This window comes from Lutzomyia longipalpis, chromosome 1 (genome assembly GCF_024334085.1).
Source record: "Lutzomyia longipalpis isolate SR_M1_2022 chromosome 1, ASM2433408v1".
Classification (NCBI taxonomy): domain Eukaryota; kingdom Metazoa; phylum Arthropoda; class Insecta; order Diptera; family Psychodidae; genus Lutzomyia; species Lutzomyia longipalpis.
The window spans coordinates 40,532,946-40,554,694 of record NC_074707.1 but is presented as its reverse complement, the minus strand read 5'-3'; the positions used below and the strand labels follow the sequence as shown (position 1 = coordinate 40,554,694).

Genomic DNA, 21,749 nt, shown 5'->3' with positions numbered 1-21,749 from the left:
AGAATCAACGGTGAGAGTTCTCCTGTGAGAAGAGAAATTTATTGTTAAAATTCATGGAAAATACTTTGAAAAAATCATACCACACAACTCCCGTATCTTCACATGAATTTCCAATATTGATCGTATTATTTCAGGCAAAAAGAAAAAGCACTCTTCGTGTGCTTTTGTGAAACTTGAGGGATTTTCTTTATTAAAAAATTTGAAAATTTAATTTAAAGATTCCACACATCTCCCCATTCCCCTTGGTGAGGGGTTCCCTCTCTCTCCCTAAACTCATATTCAATGAATGCAGAAAAAAAAGTTCTTTGAGTCTGGCTTCCTAATAAATTCCTTGTCTGTCTATTCACTCAGAAAAATTGTTTACAAATACAAACCTCTTTTCTGTTCAAACTCATATCTTTTATCTGCGTGTTTCATTTAATTTCAGAGCTGTGTGTATAATGTTGTTGGTGAAAAAAATGGGGGAAGGGGTGTAGGTAGGTACCTATTCTGTGTGCGAGTATATTGAGTACGTTACACCACCACCCCTTGTCTATTTCTGCAAATCCCTCCAAAAAGGAATTGTAGAAAAAACATGCGAAGAGGGAAATTTTCTTTGCATTGAGGAAAAATCTACATTTTCTTTTTGAAAAATGATGAATTGTAGATTCAATTTTGCTCTTCAATTCATTTTCTTTCTGTCGCACACGGAAGGTATTACACTGATTGAAATGATTTACTGGAAAACTTTCAAGGAAAACTTTGCAGGAGGAAAGTTATGGAGATGTTTTAAATTTTCAAATAAGGAATAAATTATAGTTTGAACAGAAAAGGTCACTAAAAATTTAATGAAAACTTGTGTTGTTAATTAATAATTGAATGAAACAAATGGAAAATGGCACCAGTATATACAGTTCAAAAAGTAGAGAAAATTTAAGAAAATTGATAAACTAATTTTTATTGACTCAAAGTACACATAAAATGTTGGAATTTGTAGAAATAAAAATTTATTAAATAAATAATAAAATTTAATGATTTTCTCTTGACAAAATAAATTTTAAATAATAAAAAATAGCCACGCAAACCGTTCGTATCCGTTTTTGTGCGTTTTATTCAGTAAAAGAAAAAGGAAAACTTTGGGAATAAAAGACATAATTTTCCCCAAGTTTTCAGTCCACTACAAGGCTTCATCAGGACTTTTTTCCTACCCTCATCCACAAGAAAAATTAATAAAATTAACGATAAAAAAACAATTTTTCTTTCTTTGACATATTAAAAAAATTTGTATTAATGAATAAAAGCTTTTAAATTTTAACAAATAACTAAAGAATCTTTTCCTCAAAATTTCACTAACTTTCTTTTTATACCAGTGAACCTCTCCCCCTAGCCAGAAATCTTTCACACCTAGACAATCCCTAGATGTGATGGCATACGTGCTCCAATTCACCTTCCAACTTCACCTTCGTTTGGTTTAAATTTAAAAAGGTGAAAGTGGAAAAGTCAGCTGGGGGGTTGCCTCGCACAACGCCAAAGTTCACGAAATGTGCGAAAAGCTTTCCGCTGAAAACTAATAAATTCTCCCGTGTCACGGTGTTTTGATTTGTAACCCTTTTAATTGAATTTAATACGCAACCATGGAAAATATATTATTCCTCCTTCCTCCCCATTTGGTGGATGCCATGTGATTGAGTGTCCCTTTTTCGTGTCACATGGGGTAATCCTCAGGAATCACATGAGGAAAATCCTTAAATTTGTGTGACATCTTCGTGTGGTGGTGAAAAAGGAGAAGGGGAGGGAAAGAGATGAGCTGAGGGGAATGTTTTGTTATGGATTTTCAATGTGAGAGGAAGCCCCAGCATTGAGGGAGATGGGAAAGCTCAATTGAAAGCTTCGACAGACAAGACTTAATATGTTTTAAGGGTGTGGGGGTGGAGCAAAGCGAAAATAGCATGAGAAAGCGTGCGCTTTGAGAAGCGGAAGGGAATGTTTCCCGTGTATGGCGAATGTTTCCTTTCGTTGGTGCAACAAAAGGGCCCTTTTCACTGCTGTGTGAAAATGTAATCTTAAATTTATTGAAAATAGCAACAATAAGTGCTCAATGTATGAGTGAAGTGCGTTTGAGCATTTTAAAGGGTTTCCATTGCAACAAACTTCTCTCACAATTTTCCCTCAATATTCTTCTCTATATGTTACTCTGTGAAAATCCTCCATAAAGCTCCAAATAAATCCCCCAAAAATATATAAATGTGATTATGTTAAAAATAGGGCTTGATGTGAATTTCCATGTTTTTTGAAAATGAATTTCCCTAAAATTAAAATCCTTTTCTGTGAAAATGTAGACAATTATTTTCAATTTACTGGTGTAAGAATCCCTAATTAGAGGCACGGAAAATCAAGCGGAAAAGCTTCGTGTATCAAAAAGTTAACTTTATGGAATTCTATTTTGGAATTTGGACTAATTAAAATGGCAACACAACTCTTGAATTTCCACACAAACTTCGCCATTTTCACTCAATTAATGGGCAACTTTTCATCCTTTTTTTCTTCTTTTTGTTTTTCCAGAGAGGCAGTGACGAACTTTTGAGCCAAGCAGCTGTTATGGCGCCTGCATCCGATAACAATAATCAAGATTTGGCAAGCAAAAAGGCAAAACTGGAAACAAATACAGTCCTCGGTGGTGTCGGTAAGTTTATGTTCATCCCCTTATTTAAATTATCCCTTCAAAAGGGCTTTTAGTTTGTTTTTTTTTAAATAGAAGGAAATATAACATATGCATGTTCGCCCTAGAGCTTGCAAGCAGGAGATTAACTTTTTTGACCTCATGACAATATGCATTCGCAATGCATGGATTTGCAATCATAAAATTTTTACACAAATCGGATTACATTTCGAATTTCCATTTCAATAATGTTGCATATAAATTTTTTAAAGTGTGGGTGGGACACATTTTAAATGGGTAACCATTTAACATTGTTAATTCGAATGAGATGAAGTAAAATGCTTAATTGAGGTATTATTTTTAATGTTTACAATTAACAAATAAATATTTACCTCTCAACCAGTAGTCCGGAATTAATTATTATGTAAATATATATTTTATTCGTATTCAAATACAATTATTTGTATCATTTCAAAAGGTTTATTTCCTGTTTTTTTTTTGTCAAAAGGATGAAATTAAAATTTATTGAATTGTCTTTTTTTTTTATTCTAAAACAATTGATATGAGAAATTTATCACACAATTACAAGGTTTTTTTAAAGAAAGATTTTTATGGGAAAATTGGGGGTGGTTTTGCTGAATTTGGACTGAAAATTTTCTTTAATTTAGACCTCAACCTTGACTTTTTTTTGTCCAAATGAATGGAAATTATGGAGACCATGAAAAATAAATTGAATGTTATCTTAATGTTAGTATAAATCTCCTTAAGTTTTTAATTTTCTCTCTCTTCTGGTTTAGTCAAAACTGGGCTCTAAAAGTTCTTTCTTTTAAAATGAAAGGAATTTTTAAAATACTTTGTTTTTCAAATAAACAGCTAACATTTTTCTATCAAATATTTAAAAATTGTCCATTAAAATCAATGAGATTCAATCAATTGTATGTATTTAATTATTTTGTAAATAAAATATGCAACATAACCCTTCAATTAAACCTTCTTGATTTTTATTTGAAAAAAAAAAAGTTTTTCGTAATTTTTATGCTTCACAATTTAAAAAAAAAGAAAATCAATAAATTCTTTTTTGCCAAAAAAATCATTCAAAATGTCAATTAAATGAAATAATTTCAATAAAATTTCAAAAGTTATTTCAAGCACTCTATTATTGATTTGCTACTCAAATTTAATATTGATTAATTTGCTAGGATGCAGTTGGTGGAAAACTTTGCATTTTCCCTGGCGCAATTTAATATTTAATAATGGAAAATATAATTTTATACAACTATCTTTTGGCATTCGCATGAATCTGTATGAATGATGATGCAGCGATATGTTAAATTTTGATTTTAGTGGGTATATATATTTTCCTAAAAGTTACAAACTCAGAGGGGGGTAGACCATAGGTAGGCCCCATAGAAATCACAGGTGGTAAATATTTGATAAAGTGAAGAGTACATTGGATTTCTCTCTCCCTCTCTCTACAGGTAAACCATCCCGTGTTATACACATCAGGAACATACCGAATGAGTCCAGTGAGGCAGAAGTCGTGCAACTGGGCGTAGCTTTTGGGCGTGTGACGAATGTTCTGGTGCTGAAGGGGAAGAATCAAGCCTTCCTCGAGATGGCAGATGAAGTTTCAGCAGCCGCAATGGTGGCGTGCTTCAACACCAACCCACCCCAAGTTCGCGGCCGGACGGTCTACGTGCAATTCAGCAATCATCGGGAGCTGAAGACCGATCAAAGTCACTCAATAGCGGTATGTACAGTATGTCTCCCCACACACACACACACACACACACACACTTCCTCCCCAAAATGCAGTGCACCCTTCAACCCTCCTATATAATGTTCCAAAATCACTCAAAGCAATGGTAACCCATGCAAACACTCCAGAGAAGCCACTACTGGGTGACTTTTTCCCAATGGACTCTGAAGGCCCTCTTGTCGCACTCATGTGGAGTCAATGGATGTCTATTTGTACCCGAAAATAGGGGTAGTAGAGGGGTTTGGGTTCCATCGATTGAATCCCAATAGAATCAACGTTATATACAAATTCATGATTCAAGACATTCTCACACATCAAATCACTTTCATTAATCTTTATTCGGTTGCCAGACACAGACCTTCCTGTCTCTCAAGCATTTTTCTTCTCGATTTGTTTGAGAAATTTCGTGAATACGTCAGGGGATTGAGGGTTTTGGTAACTTGGGGTTCCTCTATGGTACTCCGTACTAACTTACCCATATCCGTCCATTTTCATTTAACCAGCTGAATAAAGTGATTTATAGCGAAAGGAATTTATTAATAACTGAATAAAGCTTTTAAGATTTCAAAAATTTATAAAAATTTGAAGTTAGGATTTTTTTTTACAGTGAGAACTCGCTGTGAAGCTTAAAGTCTCATGACTTATATGGGCTTAATGTGGAACTCGGCATATCCTCAATCCAAACTAATTACTTAAGTATTGTTAAAGGATACAGTCAGATTTCTAATTCAAAACTAAACTATCAGTTCTTAAATAAATTCCTTCCTAGAATTAGAACCTTATCGAGAATCCTTCAAAATCATCATCAGCTCACAACTCACAGCTTTATCCTAAACCTTACTAATTTATCCTTTGAGATAAAAGTGAAAGAAAAAAATAACCCCACTAGACACATCCTAGACAAAACTGTCGCTATGTCGTTCAAAGCTTCTTCACGCTTACAGAGTGCATCGGCTGCGCTGCAGAATCAGGACTTTCAGATCCAGTCCCCAGCCAGTGGATCACCCCTACCTGTATCGGGAACGGATCCCACATCCCAGGCTGTACAGAACTCCACGTCGAGCAGCGGAGGTGCCAACACCGTACTCAGGGTCATAGTTGAATCACTCGTATATCCCGTCTCTCTCGATATTTTGCATCAGATTTTCCAGAGATTTGGAAAAGTATTAAAAATCGTTACGTTTACGAAGAATAATTCATTCCAAGTAAGTATCTTGAAATTGAATTAAAACAACCAAAATTATTTTTAAATTTAAATCATAATTTATTCTTTTTAGGCTCTAATTCAGTATCCAGATGCTCAGACGGCTCAACATGCAAAGACAGTCCTCGATGGGCAGAACATCTACAACGGATGCTGCACATTGAGGATCGATAACAGCAAATTGACGGCACTAAATGTCAAGTACAACAATGACAAGTCCCGAGACTTCACTAACCCCTCGTTACCACCAGGTGAACCTGGTACAGAGGTCATTGCAAGTGCCGGTGGGCTCGTCAATGCAAGTGACCTACTCCTACTCGCCACCCAGAGACGACCAGCTCTGACAGGTGATAGACTAGGTAACTTTCCTCTTTCTCTATCTTTTGATTTTACTTTTTAAAACAAATTGGATACAATCTCTCTTTATGAGTTGGTTTAAAAAAAAACTCAGAATTACATTTTGATTCATTTTGAATAAAAAAAAACGTTAAGACTGCAAAGACCGCGAAAAAAAAACTAAAGTATTTTTTTTAATATCTTAGACTTTGGATTTATTTACAGTATTCATGGGATTTTTAGTACTTGTAGTATTCAGGAAAGGATCTATGTTGTTTATAAGATTTGCAAACAATTTTGTCTCGCACTGAAAAATATTTTTTCTTTTGTCTTATAAAAAAGAATTCATAATAATCTTATTGGGATTTAAAGTATTTGTGGGATTTTTGGGACTTATGAGGCGTTTTCATCTAGTTTATATTGCAAAACGTTTAAAAATTTAATTAATTAGTTGACCTAATTAATTAAATAATTTAAAAAAATAAACAAATTAATTAATTTTTAAGCCTTTAAAAATCTTTATTTACGGTATTTATAAGATTTATGAAAACGATTTATGAAATATATTTGAACATTCCTTAAATAAATGAATAATTTCATAAAAAGTTTTAAAGTTTTGCAAAAATATAAAGAATTTAATATAAATTTTTAATGTTTCCAAAAATTATTCTTTGAAGTTAGTCCTTTCTTTAACTTAAATAATTTATTTAGGTTTAATATTAAAAATTTACATCGTTTATACGTTAAATATCCTAAATATCCAAAAGAAAAACCTTCAAAATTTAATTTATTCTTTCACTCTTGCTCTTTGAAACCCTACTAAACTACAAAATGTAAAATAGTATACAAAAGTGGTTACAGAATAAGCATTTTCGAATGCTTGTAAAGAATTTCACAACATGCTTTACCCTTTTTTTGCAGCAGTTAATGGTCTGGGGGCACCTGGTGTATTGCCACCATTTGCCCTGGGTCTGGGAACGCCTCTGGCTAGCGCCTATGGGGGTGCACTGCCAAGCTTGGGAGCTTTCGCTTTAGCCTCCACTGGCGCTCTGGGCAATGCTGCACCTGCCCTCCGTGGTCTCTCCAATGTGCTTCTCGTGTCGAATCTGAATGAAGAGGTAAGCTTTCATTCATTTTATTTTACTTTTCCTTTATACATTTTTTTTTTACAATCCTCCCATTTTCTCTGCTTTTCCTTGTGCGAGAATATTATTGTTTTGTTCCTTCTCTATCTCAGAATCTGTGTTTGATTTTGTAAAAATGTTTGCGTTTTTTCTCTGTTTTTTTTTTATTCTTCATTTTGAGTTTGAAAAACTATTTTAGAAAAGAATTTTCCTCATCATGAATTTTCACAGAATTGTAAATAGAATTCATTTTTTTTGCCATTCTTCTTTTGTTGTGAAAACCCAACTATATATAGCTAACAAAGGGTGCAATAAAATTTGCTGGAGTAGAACATTTTCCCCAGAGTGGGGGGTTAGAAAATTTTGTTTGCCAGTGATGCAAAATCCCACGCAATTATTGTCAATTAAGGTGAAAATTATTGTAATTCTGTTAGAGGTTTGGTATGGTTCCATTTGGAATTTTGTGGTGTTGATCGGCACAGTTCGTGGGGGGTCATTTGGGAGTGATGTTGCTGCACAACACCCCCTGAGTGAGCAGGAGCCAACCCCCTTTTGGCCAATGCGACACGCTTCAATTGACATTGTCATCCGCGGGTGAAATCCCAATAAAATATTCATGCAATTGAACGAACACTCACGCATCAAAATTTTTCCGGGGAAAATAATAAATCTCCTTCAAGGAAATTAGACGTGTATGTGCCTCGTTTAATTAGACACGAATTAAATATAAAATATTGAGAGTGCATTTTTCTCTCTCTCAAACAAAAAGGAATCTCCTCGCGTGCACCACCCCCCCCATCGGTTTGATTGTTTTTTCGGCAGGTTTGATTTTGTCCTGTCAGTTAATTAATTTAAGTATTTGGGTGCGGAAAACACGTGTTTGTCCACCCCAAAACCAAAGAGAGAGAACGAAAAAAAATTCCCACCTCCATGGGAAATATTTATTTTCCCAATTAATTCTACTTTTCCACACCAAAACCTACCCACTTAGTGAACCTCATCAACTTCGTTCTATAGAGTTCTTCGCCCCCTTTTTTTTGCTTCTTCTGCTGCCTTTGGATTTTCTCGCTCTATTTGCTCACACCTCTACACTGGAACCACTCACAGTCACTACTACTTTTTTTTATTCATTATATTGCAAATTCAACACCACAGACATTTCCTCCCTTCTTCCCCCACGTGTTCCCCAAGGAGGAGCTCTTCTAAATTAAACAATGCTCCGCAAGTAATCCACTTATGCCAAAAAAAACTCTTCTCTCTCTCTCTCTTTTCTTTTAAATGAGCATAGCCATTGAAGATGGAAAAACATTCTGTTGAAGATGGAATAGTGAGGTTCCCTTCTTCCTAGTTAAGAAAATAGAAAATCTTCTATTGGCAAACATCCACTCAATTTTTGATCACCTCAATTAACATTTTGAACTTTATTTTTGAAAAAAAAGGAAAATCCTATTTTTTATTTCTTTTAAAGAAAAGATTTTTCAATATTTCTTTTACAAGTTTTTGTGATAAATTTCCTTTGAGAACTTGAGATAGAGAAACACTTAAGCCCCCCAAAAGCACAAATTACACTGAAAAAAATATTTAGAATTCGCCTTCATTTTTGCGACTACACTTCCTGTTTTTTTTATTTCCTTCAAATAATAACAAAATACTTCCCCTTTTTGTTTTTTGTTTATCAAAAAAATTACATTTTTATTATATATATTGATAACAATTGATATATATAAAAAATACTCTGCTAACTGATCTCTTTCTCTCTGTAGATGGTCACGCCTGATGCTCTATTTACCCTCTTTGGTACGTCTGCACAATTTATTACTATATTTATTAATACATTTTATGTTTTATTTTATTTTTATTTTTTACATAAAAAAAACAACCTATATTTCCTTTAATTTTTTATAATTTCAACCCCAAAGTTTAGTAATTAAAAAAAAACTTAAAAACTCTATATTTCATAATGCTGAGACAAAAAATATGCTAATTTTCCATACATTTTGTTTTTTATTTATTTCCTTTAAACTTTTCTCTATCGGAGATATCACATCATTTTTTTGCAGTAATAAAACTTTTTTATTCGTTTTGTTTTTTTCTACACTTTATGTTTTCTATCTTTTTTATTATTGTTTATTTTTCAAATTTTTTTTTTACAAATTTCTTTTACATGTGTGTGAATTAATTCTAGGAGTGTTTTCTTATGAAAAAAAAAAGAAAATGAAACTTGAAATGAAAGAAAGAAAGCTGATTTGAAACAAAAAGAAAGTATTTGAGTTGAGGGGTTGAACGACGACAGGTTTCAGCTTGAAATCGGCATTAAAATGAAAAATTGATGAACCCAAAAGTGCGTGAAGAATATTCATGATTATTCGGGACAAAGGGAATTGTATAATAAATAAAGAATCATCATGAGAAAAGATCCTGGGGTTGTGAAAAATTCCATTCTCTATAGAGAAGTTTTTTTTACGGGGGGAGGGAGGTATGGGGTGAACGGAGACGACCTTTGGGGCCAAACGCGGAGAGGCTATTAAATTGAAATGTTGCAATAATTAATTTTTACTGCCCCCCCCCCTTCCCCGCCCATGGCACACCATTGTTGACTCCTGGAAGAAAAATTGCGGTAAGAAAAGGTAAAAAGAGGAGGCACTAACGAACGGGACGTGGGGGATGTGAAGAGAATAAAAGGAATATCAATGCAAATTTTATTTAAAATGATACACACACCCCCACCTGTCCCTGAGCTTTCACCCTGCGGGAAGCTCTTCTCATTGACATTTTTCATGTGCCGTGCGATATTCAATTGAATTTCCTTTAAAGAAACTGCTCCATCATCAATAATTGACAGCGATTTATAAATTTTTTTCACCCCCACACACTCTTCTCACCTGGTACGCTACCTACAATATTATTTTGCTTCCTGGCGCGTTGGTTATATTGAGTATTTGCTGCTATATACCTACACATTAAAGTAGGGAAAACTCCGTACAGCTTTAGCGTGGTTGTGTTGCGAGAGGGACAAAAATATATAGAAAGTAATATAAATAATATACATTATAATGAATGGGAAAAAATGCTGATGATGGTACGGAGAAAATCCTCCGCGGGAAAAGGGTGGGAATTGAAGATGGAGAAGTCTTCTCAAAAGGACGATATGATATTATAAATTGACTGCCTTCTGAGGGTTCGTGGCTTATGCCAGAACAGGGGTGGTTGGGGGTGTTTCTTTCAATATGAAGTGAATGGGTAAATGGAAAAAATGACGCCTAGTATTCCATAGAGGGAAATTTACCTAAAGGTTAAGAATTCACGGAATAGGGGACTCAAGATCTATGAATATTTTTCTAGTAGAACCAAGAGTGGAGCTCTTAACTTTCCCGACTAACATATTAAGATTAAGTTTTTGTAACTATATTTATTACATAGGCTTGAAAGCTTCAGGAGCAACACAAAGAATCGTTTTATTTTCTCAAAAAATTTAAAGAATTCGGTCAAAAATAGAGTTTTAGAACTTCTTGAGCAGAATTTCAAGAACAAGCGTTAAGAATTTGAATTTACTGAATTATTTTGATAGAAATCTTCACGAAGAAGTCACAATAAAAAATTCTGAGTAGGTATAGGGGAGACCGGGGCTAATAAAGTCACTTAAGGGTTTGGAAAAAGCCTAAAATATTATATTTCCTAGCTAGATAGAACAAAATGATCTGAGAAAGACTTGTAGGGCAGTAAATTTCCTAAAAAAATGAGCTGTACATTTCGTTTTATCTATTTGGGAAATTGTAGTACCGCTGGTACTAACTGTCATAGTATAGGACAGATTGGCTTATGTGTGTGGGGTTGGCGGGAGTCTTAAGGTGACTCTCTCTCCCAACCACCGTGGTACGGTTGGCTCAGTTGCTCGTGGGCCATAGGGTCGTACGGACGGACTCGCCCCATAAGTTCTGAATCGTAGTACCTGGCTATGACAGTGGTATCTCATTGTCAGGTATTTTACAATTCAGAAGTGGGATCAGCCCAAATATCGCGTACAGAAGTGGAAAAGTGCGAGGAATGTGTTTTTCGCGAGTGAAAAAAAAAATCCATGGCGTCACTTTGACGTCACGTGGTGGAATTCGCGGAAAAAAGTCCACCGTTTTGGGACTTTCGCGGCGTAATGAATCGCGTTGTAGCACCCGTGAGTGCTAAATAATATTCCTCGTCGTGTAAATTAGTGAAATTCGGGGAAAACGCGTCGGAAAGCCGTGAAAATCGCGACGAAAAAGTGACATTTTGGCAGTTTTTGTGTTTGCCAAGCGCGAAATGTGTGCGGAAAAAGTCTTTCGTGGGGCTTTTCCGCGGCATAGGGACGTTGCGTCGTGGTTTCCTTCGATGCGAAAAACGTTTTCGCAGAGGAAAAAGTGTCGCGAATTTAAAGAAAATGCGTCATTTGAGACCGTTTGAGACGTAAAAAAAAAAAAAAAAAAAAAAAAAAAAGTGTCGCGTGTACAGTGCAAGAGAGGGAGCGGGCGCATATGAATGTGTGTGTGCGGCAGCGACGGGGATCGATTCAGCATGATCGTCGCGGAGAGCGAGAGCACACACACACACACACCAACGAAGCTCTCGGCGATGCAGCGAGTCTCGCACGCCGAGGACGATGCGGCATGTGTGTGGCGGAGAGTGGTGAGAGCTCCAAGGCTTACATCGTGAATCGTGACGCAGCGACACACACACACACACACATCAGCGAAGTCAGCATCATGCAGCGGCCTGACACGCTGAAGATGCGGCGAAAAGGAGCGTATGCAGTAATGCATGCAGAGTATAGGAAGGAAAATCGCAAGTATTTTCTGCTAGATTGGAGAGTGGTATTTCTCCAAATTGATTATCCTGATATTATTGAATTTTTTTTCAATGTTTAACCCTGAAAAGCGCTTTTCAACCCCCTGATATTCTCTTAATGTTGAATTTTTATGTTTATATGTAAACATGTGAAGGTTAAGAGAATTATGACTGATTTAAGGAATAAAAATGAAAAGTTATTCCTTTTGTAATGTATTTATAGCTGTTGGCTTTGTGTAGGAATATCATCTTTCAGATGAAAACCAATTTGATTAAATCAAAGCCTTGAGTTGCATAAGAAGTATAAAATCACGAGGTTGAGATTTTCATGAAATTTCAAAAGGTAATTCTTATGCAAAGCAAAAAAAAAAATAATAATAATAAATTGAAACCATTAATTGCAAGTTTCCTTTCAGCGATTTGACAAAAAAAAAAAAGAAGAGTTATGAATGAAAAATTATATTTGTTTTATTCTTTATTGTAAATCGTATTTAGATTGAGTTGAAAGGTTGAAGAATTACATAAGAATTAATGCGCAAGATTCATTGGAATTGAAATTTTCAAGTAAGAAAAATAAAAATTAATGAATGAAGTTTTCGTGCATTGAGAATTCATTGAAATTTTTCCAAATAGGAAACGAAAACGGAATTAATTGTTCATGAAGTTGAAATAAAAGGGAAAATTCATTAAAGCGAAGGTTAAATGAAATTTTCAAGAAGTGGATGAAAATTATCATTAAAGTAAAAACAAGTGATTTCTCCTGAAGAAATTGAAAGAACTCATTAATAGAATTAAAAATAATGCAAATTTCAATAAAAATTAAATTTTTAAAGATAGAGATAAAAAAAAATAGATAAGGTTGAAAATTTCAAGGGAGAAGGAATGAATCAAAAAGAGATAGCGCAATTCTTGTGTAAGGAACTAGAGGCAAAATTGATTGCAATTATTGGGAAGTAAGTCCGCTCATAAATATTGGAAAGTTTGATTTGTTTGCGGAAAGAAATATCCATTTTGATTTTGGGTTTCGTATGTCAGTTTACTATTGCCAAACAGTCACAAATAAGTTGAATAAGTAGTTCAAACGTGAAAAGCTGAGAATTGTGAAGAAATGTGATGACATTGGGACAAGAAACTACTGCAAGAGTGAGGATTTTAATGAAGGAGTCCAGCAGTAGGAGTCACTATGGATTTACACCGGAAATGTGCATCACCTAAGGCAATACCGATAGAGACTCAAACAAGAGTAATGGATTGCTCAAAGAAGGAATGGAACAACTTAAACGGATTCTAGGCAATTATTCAAGAGACCAACTGGGACTCTTCTTGAGAAAAGGGGAAGAGCTGAGGAATTTGGCCGTTAGAAATGAGACGTAAGAGTTAATTATGTGCTGAAATTGAAGTTAATAAACTTGTTATGAGATTGTTCTCTTACAATTAAGAAGGAGAAAGACAATCTGTGACAGGGAGAATTTCAGAATGGATGGACATAATTAATTCTGAAAAGAACGTCTACATTCTGATTACATAAGTCAGAACAGGCCATTTGAGCAGTGGATCAGACAGAGTGCACAGATCATGGCACAGTACTCAAACTAACCAAGGATGGTCTCTGGAAAACTAGAAAACAGAAAATAAAGAATCATATAAAACAACAGTTGGAGTAGTGAGCAGGTTAAGTTCAAGGAGCTCTTATCTTCTGCTTGAAAGGAAGCTCATTCAAGGGCAAAAGGAGCTGAAGTTGAACATTTGTGTAAAAAGTACATGACCCTGAATACTACTGAAGCTGAACGGCAATGAGAAGGAGTAGATAGAGACGTTTTTGAATGCTCTGTCTAAGGATTAATTCTTAGAAGGGGAATTAAGACCGTAAAAGGCTATGTCGTGGAAGGATCTTTCAAGAAGGATTTAAGCGAGACGTCCAGCAGCAAGAAAAGCAGGAGTCTTGAAATATTAAGAAGGCTTCCACAGAAAATGTTCATCATGACGCAAATGCCAATGGTAAGCAAATGATAAATATGGATTGTTTGGATAGGAGAAGTCGGGAAAAAGCTGACGGACCCTAAATGTTCGTCAGGTGACCAATTGGAAGTCTTGCTTACAAGAAGGAGGCTTTATCTTCTGTCGTGGAAATCCTAGTGATGAGGATTCAATCGGAAGATGATTGATACAGTGAAGTGTTGGAAAAACTACCCAGAGCTGTTGCCTTGGACATTGGGTTGGAAGACTACTCCTAATCGGCTGAGAGAGTAACTCTGGATGACGTCTGAAGCGGAATAGATTGGTTGTTGGAGAACAACGAGCTTTTCAAAAGATTGGAAAAGAAGGAATACAGTTCTCTGATTCTACGTTTCCCAGGAGTCCTGTAAGATAATATTCCGAAGGTACTTCTTGAGGATGTGGTGAGACTTTTTGTTTGTGCTCTGGAAGAGAGCATATGGAGGGACCATTTGGAAAAATCCTTTTAAGGATCAATGGAGAAACGGCATACCTCTTGTTTAATGGCAGTGTGATTAAAGTAGAACGTTCATTTGAATTGTTGGTTGAACCCTGAAAGCTGCTGAATATGCACTAAAACAACGATGAGAAGTACGGATGGAAAAGTAGTCTCCTGTGAAAAGGATAGACTCCTAGAAGGAAATTCAGGACAGTCTAAGGCTGTTTGTGAAAAGATGTTGACGAATGAGGATTTCAGAATCTTCATGTTTCCTCATTAAGGATTCGCGTCTCGGGTCAGGATGACTGAACAAGCCGAGAGAGAAGGAATTCTATAGATTCTGTGAAGCGAAGAGAATCGGATAGTTTGTTGACAGTGTAGTCCGAGACAAAGGAAACATGTTAAAGGTCGAAGAATCAAGGAGGAAATGTAGACATTTGATGTTTAGGAAAGGAAAAATTCGTCAATGAATGGAGGGAGAATTGGAATGCAGCCTACAACCGCATGGTGGTTCAGGCTACATTAGAGAGCGCCCTGGAAGAGTGAGCTAGACAGGCTCAGAAGTTGTCCTAGAATTCTGGGCAAGACCAAGCAGAAGTCTAAGATTGTATGAAATTGCAAGACCAAAAGTGTACTTGAAGATTGCAGAATAGTCAATAGGAAAAGGGAGATGGTGAACTGCAAGTAATCAAGAAGGAAAAGGATCTGCGAAGGATCAAGGTCTTCTAGAAAGATTAATCGCACAGAAGCAGTTCAAGGAATATCCTCCGGGGAATAACTCAAGGAATTGTGTCAGTGATTTGTGATCCTATGACGAAATGACTGGAATAAGGCTGTAGAACTGAAGAGGAAGTTCTTGAAGACAGAAAGCACAGCCAAAGAAAATGTTAAGATCCTTCTGAATAGGGACAGGAAGTTAGCACTAAGAATCCATCAACAGATTGGATGATTGTGGAGTATGAGCTAGTGTTGGCTCCATGGAAAATCAAGAGAGTGCTATAGAAAGAAACGGTCGCCATGGAAAAGAAGGATGATTTCACTCCAGTAATTAAGAATTTGGCACAATCCGTTAAGATGCACTGGAATGTATAAGAGCGGAAGGGTGGCCAGATTCAACGAAGTTCTAGGAGGGATCAACTGGAATTCCCGGATACGTCTACAAGAGTCAGCGGTTCCACAAGTCAAGGTATGCTCTGAAGCATATAAAGTTAGAATGTGAGAAGTGGCAAAGGCTGATGAGTGGCGTAGTGTAAAGTGATTCTCCTTGGATCGATGTACAGAAGCACTGGATACCTGAGAAGAGAAGAAAGAAGTCTTCTGTTCTACTGCTTTAGATCATAATTGGGTATCGGCAAGAAAATGAGAGGTGCTTAAATACATGGAGGAGTGGTTTCACGGTGAAGCATAGAATTAGTGCTGGAAAATGTGGGTGAAACCGATTGATAGTATTCTGTCTTAAGTATAGATTCTCTTCTGAGCGATGCTTTCCATAGCATTCGAGGATACCTGGGCGAAGGGAAGTTTTCGGGAATTATTGTTTCGCATAGTGAGGTATTAAAGAAGAGAGGTGCATTTCTGCACATGGAAGAGCGATTCATTCTGTTTATGCGATCAGTAGAAGTACTGTAATAAACTGGCTCTTCAAGCTTCCATAGAACCATTATAATGAGGCAAGGTATCAATCTGATGTCTCAATAGATATGGTAGAATGGATGAATTGGAATGTAGGTCTTGGCGATCAATGGACGCATTGTAAGCTAGACAAGACATTCAGGTCATGTATCTAGGTAACCAGTTAATACTAAAGACAACATTCATGAGTCTTCGTTGATCGGATGGTATAGAGAGACAAATCATGAGTCTGTGAGTAAATGATACTGGTGTAGATAAATCATGACGAGGTTTTCGCGGAGAGGCATCATGCTTGCATGGTGGGCCTGTTACGTTGAAAACCTGAAATGTCGTATTGATTGACATCAATCCAAGGTTAAGGTCCAAGGTTCTTGATAGTTAGTCATACGACGAATGGTTTCTCGGAGACACTAGTCTCTATGGAACGAGCTTACGGTTCCTGGAACTGGGTAAGCTAAGTCTAGACATTTGTTCCATGAGAAACAAGTAACATGGCGAAAGCTGTGTTGAGAGAACCTTCTGTAGGTTCATGGGTGTGATGATTTTGTGTCATGTGCACTGGCGTACTAAATCAAACAGAACCCTTGTGTACTTGGACTACCAGGTACGGTTCCATTAGGAACAATTTGATATATTCTTCCAGTTGTCTATAGAGTTGTTGTCCACTGTGTCGGGCTTGCACTCTAGAACACATGAACCCAGTTGTTATCGCATTCTTTGCGAAGTATACTGGTTGGAAGAAGTTCCATTGAGAACACTTTGATATATTCTTCCGTTTGTACATAGACCTGTTGTCTAAAACAGACTTGTATTCTATGATACAGGACCGCAGTTGTTATCGCATTCATTGCGAATTATACTGGTCGGAAGAGGTTCCACTGGAACATTTTGAATATGATTTTCATGTTGTGCATAGAGTTGTTGTCTAATGCAGACTTATACTCTACACACAGGACCGCAGTTGTTATCGCATTCATTGCGAAGTATACTGGTCGAAGATCACGGGAAAATTCGGTCAATCTGTCTTGCTTTTCCTAGCTTGTGCCGAGGACGTCACAAAAGTCAGGAATGGCCGAATGTAGTACCGCTGGTACTAACTGTCATAGTATAGGACAGATTGGCTTATGTGTGTGGGGTTGGCGGGAGTCTTAAGGTGACTCTCTCTCCCAACCACCGTGGTACGGTTGGCTCAGTTGCTCGTGGGCCATAGGGTCGTACGGACGGACTCGCCCCATAAGTTCTGAATCGTAGTACCTGGCTATGACAGTGGTATCTCATTGTCAGGTATTTTACAAAATATGATATTTTTAGCTTTTTCTAGACCCTTAAGTGAGTTTTTTAACCCCGGTCTCCTCTACTAATAAAAAAATAAAAGAGAATTCATAAATCTCGAGCACAATTTTGTACAAATTTCGTTAAATATCCTTAAAAATACTGAAATCAATCCTTGATATTCAATTTATTACGAACCACAACAGAAATATCCTTTTACAGAAAATATATCACTTAATTCAATAAATTAAGCATAAAATAAATCCAAAAACTTTTAAATTATATATTCTGCAATTTTCACAAATATAAGTCAATTTTTATAATTTTATTTTCCAAGAAAACTTCGCGCTTTTTCTATTCAATATGAAAAATTCCCGGAAGTAATTCAACAAACTATCCTTCAAAATCTTATCTTAATGCTCGGAAAATCTCTGTAGGTGAAGTAGAAATTGTTGTTGGGCTAAACCGCTCTGTATACATGGAATTGCACACAATTCATCCGTAGTTGCTTATAGCCTTTTATACAACACATGGACCATAAGGAATAGATATAGCACCGAGGATAATGAAAAGGCACACCCCCGTGTGCAGAGAAAAAAAGGAAGTCGATATCAATGTATTTTTTGTGTGGATATACTATTTTTGAATTAAAAGAACCGCACATTCTGAAGAATTTCATACAAGAAAAAAAGCTCTGAGCTGTGAGAAAAAAAATCTCAAAAAGAAACCAAGTTGAGATGAAATCGGTCTTTTTTCCTCCTTTTCCTCGGCATGAAAAGGATCTTTCATCTATTAATATTTTTCTTCACATTTCCTGATATAATTTTACTCACAGTGCGCTTTTTTGTTACTTACACCGCAGATGGATCTCTTGAATGTGCGGGAAACGGAATTCCGAGAATTGATTCCTTTTCACATTAACATGTTGCAAAAAAAAATTTCCACATTTAGTCACATGGTAAATTATTTATGTTGGAGGTGCAATATTGTGCTATTAAAGTTTTTTTTTAACATGTAGAATTATGCAAAAAATCTCACATGAGATATATATTTTTTTTAGTCGCGCTTCAACTGTAATTTAATTGAAAAATTACAAAAGTTTGGGTAATAAAAAAATAATGTGCGGGAAAACAGGGTATAAGCCATATGTTCATTTTTATCCTCATTTTAGTGCAATGCCCGAAAAATTGATGAGAAACTTTTAAAATTTTTTTTTTTACAGTTATAAACAAAAAAATAATTATATATAAACTATATAGCTATAGCGAATTCGTTCGGTATTACGTCATGCTGAAATGTTGAAATATTTAAGATTCTTTAATTAGAAGGTTTGATTGTTATAAAGAAGGAAAAACTATTGAAAATCAGATTTTAAAAATAGTTCTAGAAACGAATTATAAAATTTAAAGAAAATCATTGAAATTAAAATTCTTTTTTTTTATCAATTAAACATAAAAAAATTCAAGCGCTAAACGATCAATTAAAACTATTTCCTCTCTATTTATTTTTTTTAAATTCCCCCAAATCAGTAATTAAAGCTTTCAAAAAATCCATTTGAAATTGAAAAAAAAATCCTTTGACATTTTTCACTTTCTGCGGTTTTGCGCTAACTTTTAAAAGCTTTTCCTCACTATATAGCGAATGAAAAGTACATATATACAAAATGTGTGGTAGTGACAATAGATAGATAATGCCAGAAAAATAGCAATAATGGTGGAAAAAAAATTCATTTAATGAAAATTGCATCATTAATAATTTAATTTAATTTATAAACGCTGCTTTTATTGCTCGTCAGACGTTTTAAACGAAATTATTAGTGAAGCTTCAGCTGAAAATGCAAAAATTTTCCACCATGAGGGTGTCTATTTATTCATCGTGTGTATTCACGTTTCACTTTTTTTGCTTTCATTTATTGTTTGTAATTTTATTGAATTGTCTGCAGGAAAAGTTGGAAGGAGTTTTCGAATTTTATTTTATTCAATGAAAAAAATAATTTTTTTTCTGAAAAGGAGAATTAAATTCACAATTCTCATTGACTATCCATGAACAGCATCAGTCTTATTCTAAAAGCTTTAAAATTGAAGAAGAAAAAAATGAAAGCCCCTCAACTTGGAAATATTCTACGCCCCAATAGGTACAATAATTAATTTAAATCTCCCTAGAGATAATAAATATTTTAATATAAATACAATTATGCCACAGTGAGATTTCACGCAGACTCGTCGTTCACGTTTTAAATCATTTTTAAGCCGATTTTTTAAAGCTGAAACATTTTTCTTCATTCCATCTCTTTATTTATTCATTATTATTTTATTCACCAACCCCTTGTTTCACGAACCTTTTTTTCCTTCATTTAATCCTCCCTTCTTCCCTTTTTTTCGTACGCCAACGATTTCTCAGCACTCTGATAAAGAAAAGTGTTTTGAGAATTTATGAAGTGAAATTTTCTTAAGCTTTCTTTGGGATTTATTCGTGAAAAATTGCAAGGATATTTTACTATGTTTATTTTTATTTTAAATTTTTGTTATTTTGATGTTCCTTACGTGCTATTTTTCTCATATTCAGGGGTCTATGGTGATGTACAACGGGTGAAGATTCTGTACAACAAGAAGGACTCAGCTTTAATTCAAATGGCTGAGCCACATCAAGCTTATTTGGGTGAGTATATTTTATTTTAATGATTGAAAAGGAATTTTCTTTCTATGCTCATTTCTTTAAAAATCTTTTTGAGGGATTAGAAGGATTTTTTTCTGATCTTGTTTCCCTAAAAAGATGAAAAATCCTTCAAGATACCCGGAAAATATCCTTAAATTTATTTTTAAATTAAATATTCAATTTGATTCTCTAAAATTAATTTCTTTGATCTTCTTAAACAAAAATTAATTTTATTTCACAAAATAGCCCGAAGTGCTCCCAAACCTCGTTTGTTGTGTGACAAACTCACTGTATCTATACTGGCAAATGTGGGTCAAAATTTTCACTCAGCAACTAATTCAATAATTAAGCGGCATGGTGAGAATGCATATGTAGCGAAAAAGAAAACATCCGAGTAAATAATTTAATTAACATTGTCACTGTGTCAGGGTACATTTCACGTACATGAGTTAGCATATTTGTGGGTTTTATTGTCCCTCCTTGATCCCATATGGCCCAAGTGAAAGAGTTTGTGTGCTCCCCCAGAATACTCTACTCATGCTACATAATATCTCAACTTGGCACATGACCAAGAGACATTTCAAAATTGTCTTGCTTTACAGCATTTTGAAGTTTATACTAAATAGCAGTGATTCTGTTTACTTTCCTAGCGACATTCGGCATGTGAATTTGGGGGAAATTTTACAACTTTTTCTATGCACGAAAGTCTCAAGGAGAATTTCTCTTATGCGGGGGCGCGGGGGCTCTTTTTTTTATTGCACACAGCACATTTGGGACTTTTCCTTTCTATCTCTTTCTAGGACTTTTCTACACATATATACTATTGTAATGGAGCATTTTACAGAGTAGAAGAAGGCTAGAAAAAAAAAGAAAATGTTCAAAGTCGTTACTCTCTGTGAGCTCCACAGACGTTTTATTGGCGGTAATTTGAAATGTTCGGGAATTTGAATTTTATTTCGGCGTTAACAGTCCAAAATCAAGTGCGGTGATTCGAAGAGAAGAAGTGAAAAAAAAAACCACCGGAATCCAATAAAAATCTCTATGGGGGGACTTTGTGTAAATAAATTTCAATTGCAATAAATTTAAATTTGACAAAAAAGAAATCAGTGGTAGTGTAGTAAACAAATGAGACAATGTCTCTAAAGATATTGCGTGACTTTTCTCTGCTTTTTGTATTTTGGGAAATTCCTAGACTGTTGAATTTAGATGAATTTGAGGGAAAGGAATTTATGCAACGACATATGAAGGATGATCCTCTATCGCAGAACAATTTTAACCCATATCATCTTGTAGGGAATCATAAAAAATAGAAGAATCGCGAGAGAAACTCCCCAATATCCACTGGGATCACATAGAAAAGTGCAGTGAGAGAATCGTCCGGGAGTACATAACCTCAATTGTGGAACAACATTTAAATGAATAGGAGGAACTCCATTGTGTTCGACCAGCGTGGCATCGGGACCTCTTGAGCTTCTTTATAACCTTCCCAACCTTTCCTGCCTATCCGGATGAAGATTTGAATGATTTTTGCTTCACTTCTGTCTTTCCGGACTTCCCGTCGTTGAGTTTTTTTCTCTTCTTGGAGTGCGACTCAACGACGGAAAATCCGGAAAGACAGAAGTGAAGCAAAAATCATTCAAATCTTCATCCGGGTAGGCAGGAAAGGTTGGGAAGGTTATAAAGAAGCTCAAGAGGTCCCGATGCCATGCTGGTCGAACACAATGGAGTTCCTCCTATTCATTTAAATGTTGTTCCCAAATTGAGGTTATGTTTTCCCGGACTGTTCTATCACTGCACTTTTCTATGTGATTCCAGTGGATATTGGGGAGTTTCTCTCGCGATTCTTCTATTTTTTATGTTCCCCTACAAGTTGAGATGGG

The 21,749-nt window shown here is 35.4% G+C and overlaps 1 protein-coding gene across 29 annotated transcripts in view; it reads left to right on the top strand.

Moving 5' to 3' along the window:
- The window catches only part of LOC129787317 (polypyrimidine tract-binding protein 2), a 393,752-nt gene that overhangs the window by 354,513 nt on the left and 17,490 nt on the right, over positions 1 to 21,749 (top strand). For 6 of the 29 annotated variants that reach the window (XM_055822815.1, XM_055822824.1, XM_055822821.1 and 3 more), the window contains 7 exons: positions 2,542 to 2,662; positions 4,117 to 4,388; positions 5,342 to 5,602; positions 5,675 to 5,948; positions 6,826 to 7,055; positions 8,825 to 8,858; positions 19,780 to 19,872. In XM_055822815.1, coding sequence (XP_055678790.1) covers positions 2,542 to 2,662; positions 4,117 to 4,388; positions 5,342 to 5,602; positions 5,675 to 5,948; positions 6,826 to 7,055; positions 8,825 to 8,858; positions 19,780 to 19,872 — 1,285 coding nt within the window. Of the gene's footprint in view, positions 1 to 2,541; positions 2,663 to 4,116; positions 4,389 to 5,341; positions 5,603 to 5,674; positions 5,961 to 6,825; positions 7,056 to 8,824; positions 8,859 to 19,779; positions 19,873 to 21,749 lie in introns of all 29 variants that reach the window. The other 23 variants (XM_055822832.1, XM_055822833.1, XM_055822834.1 and 20 more) reach the window with 9 other exon arrangements.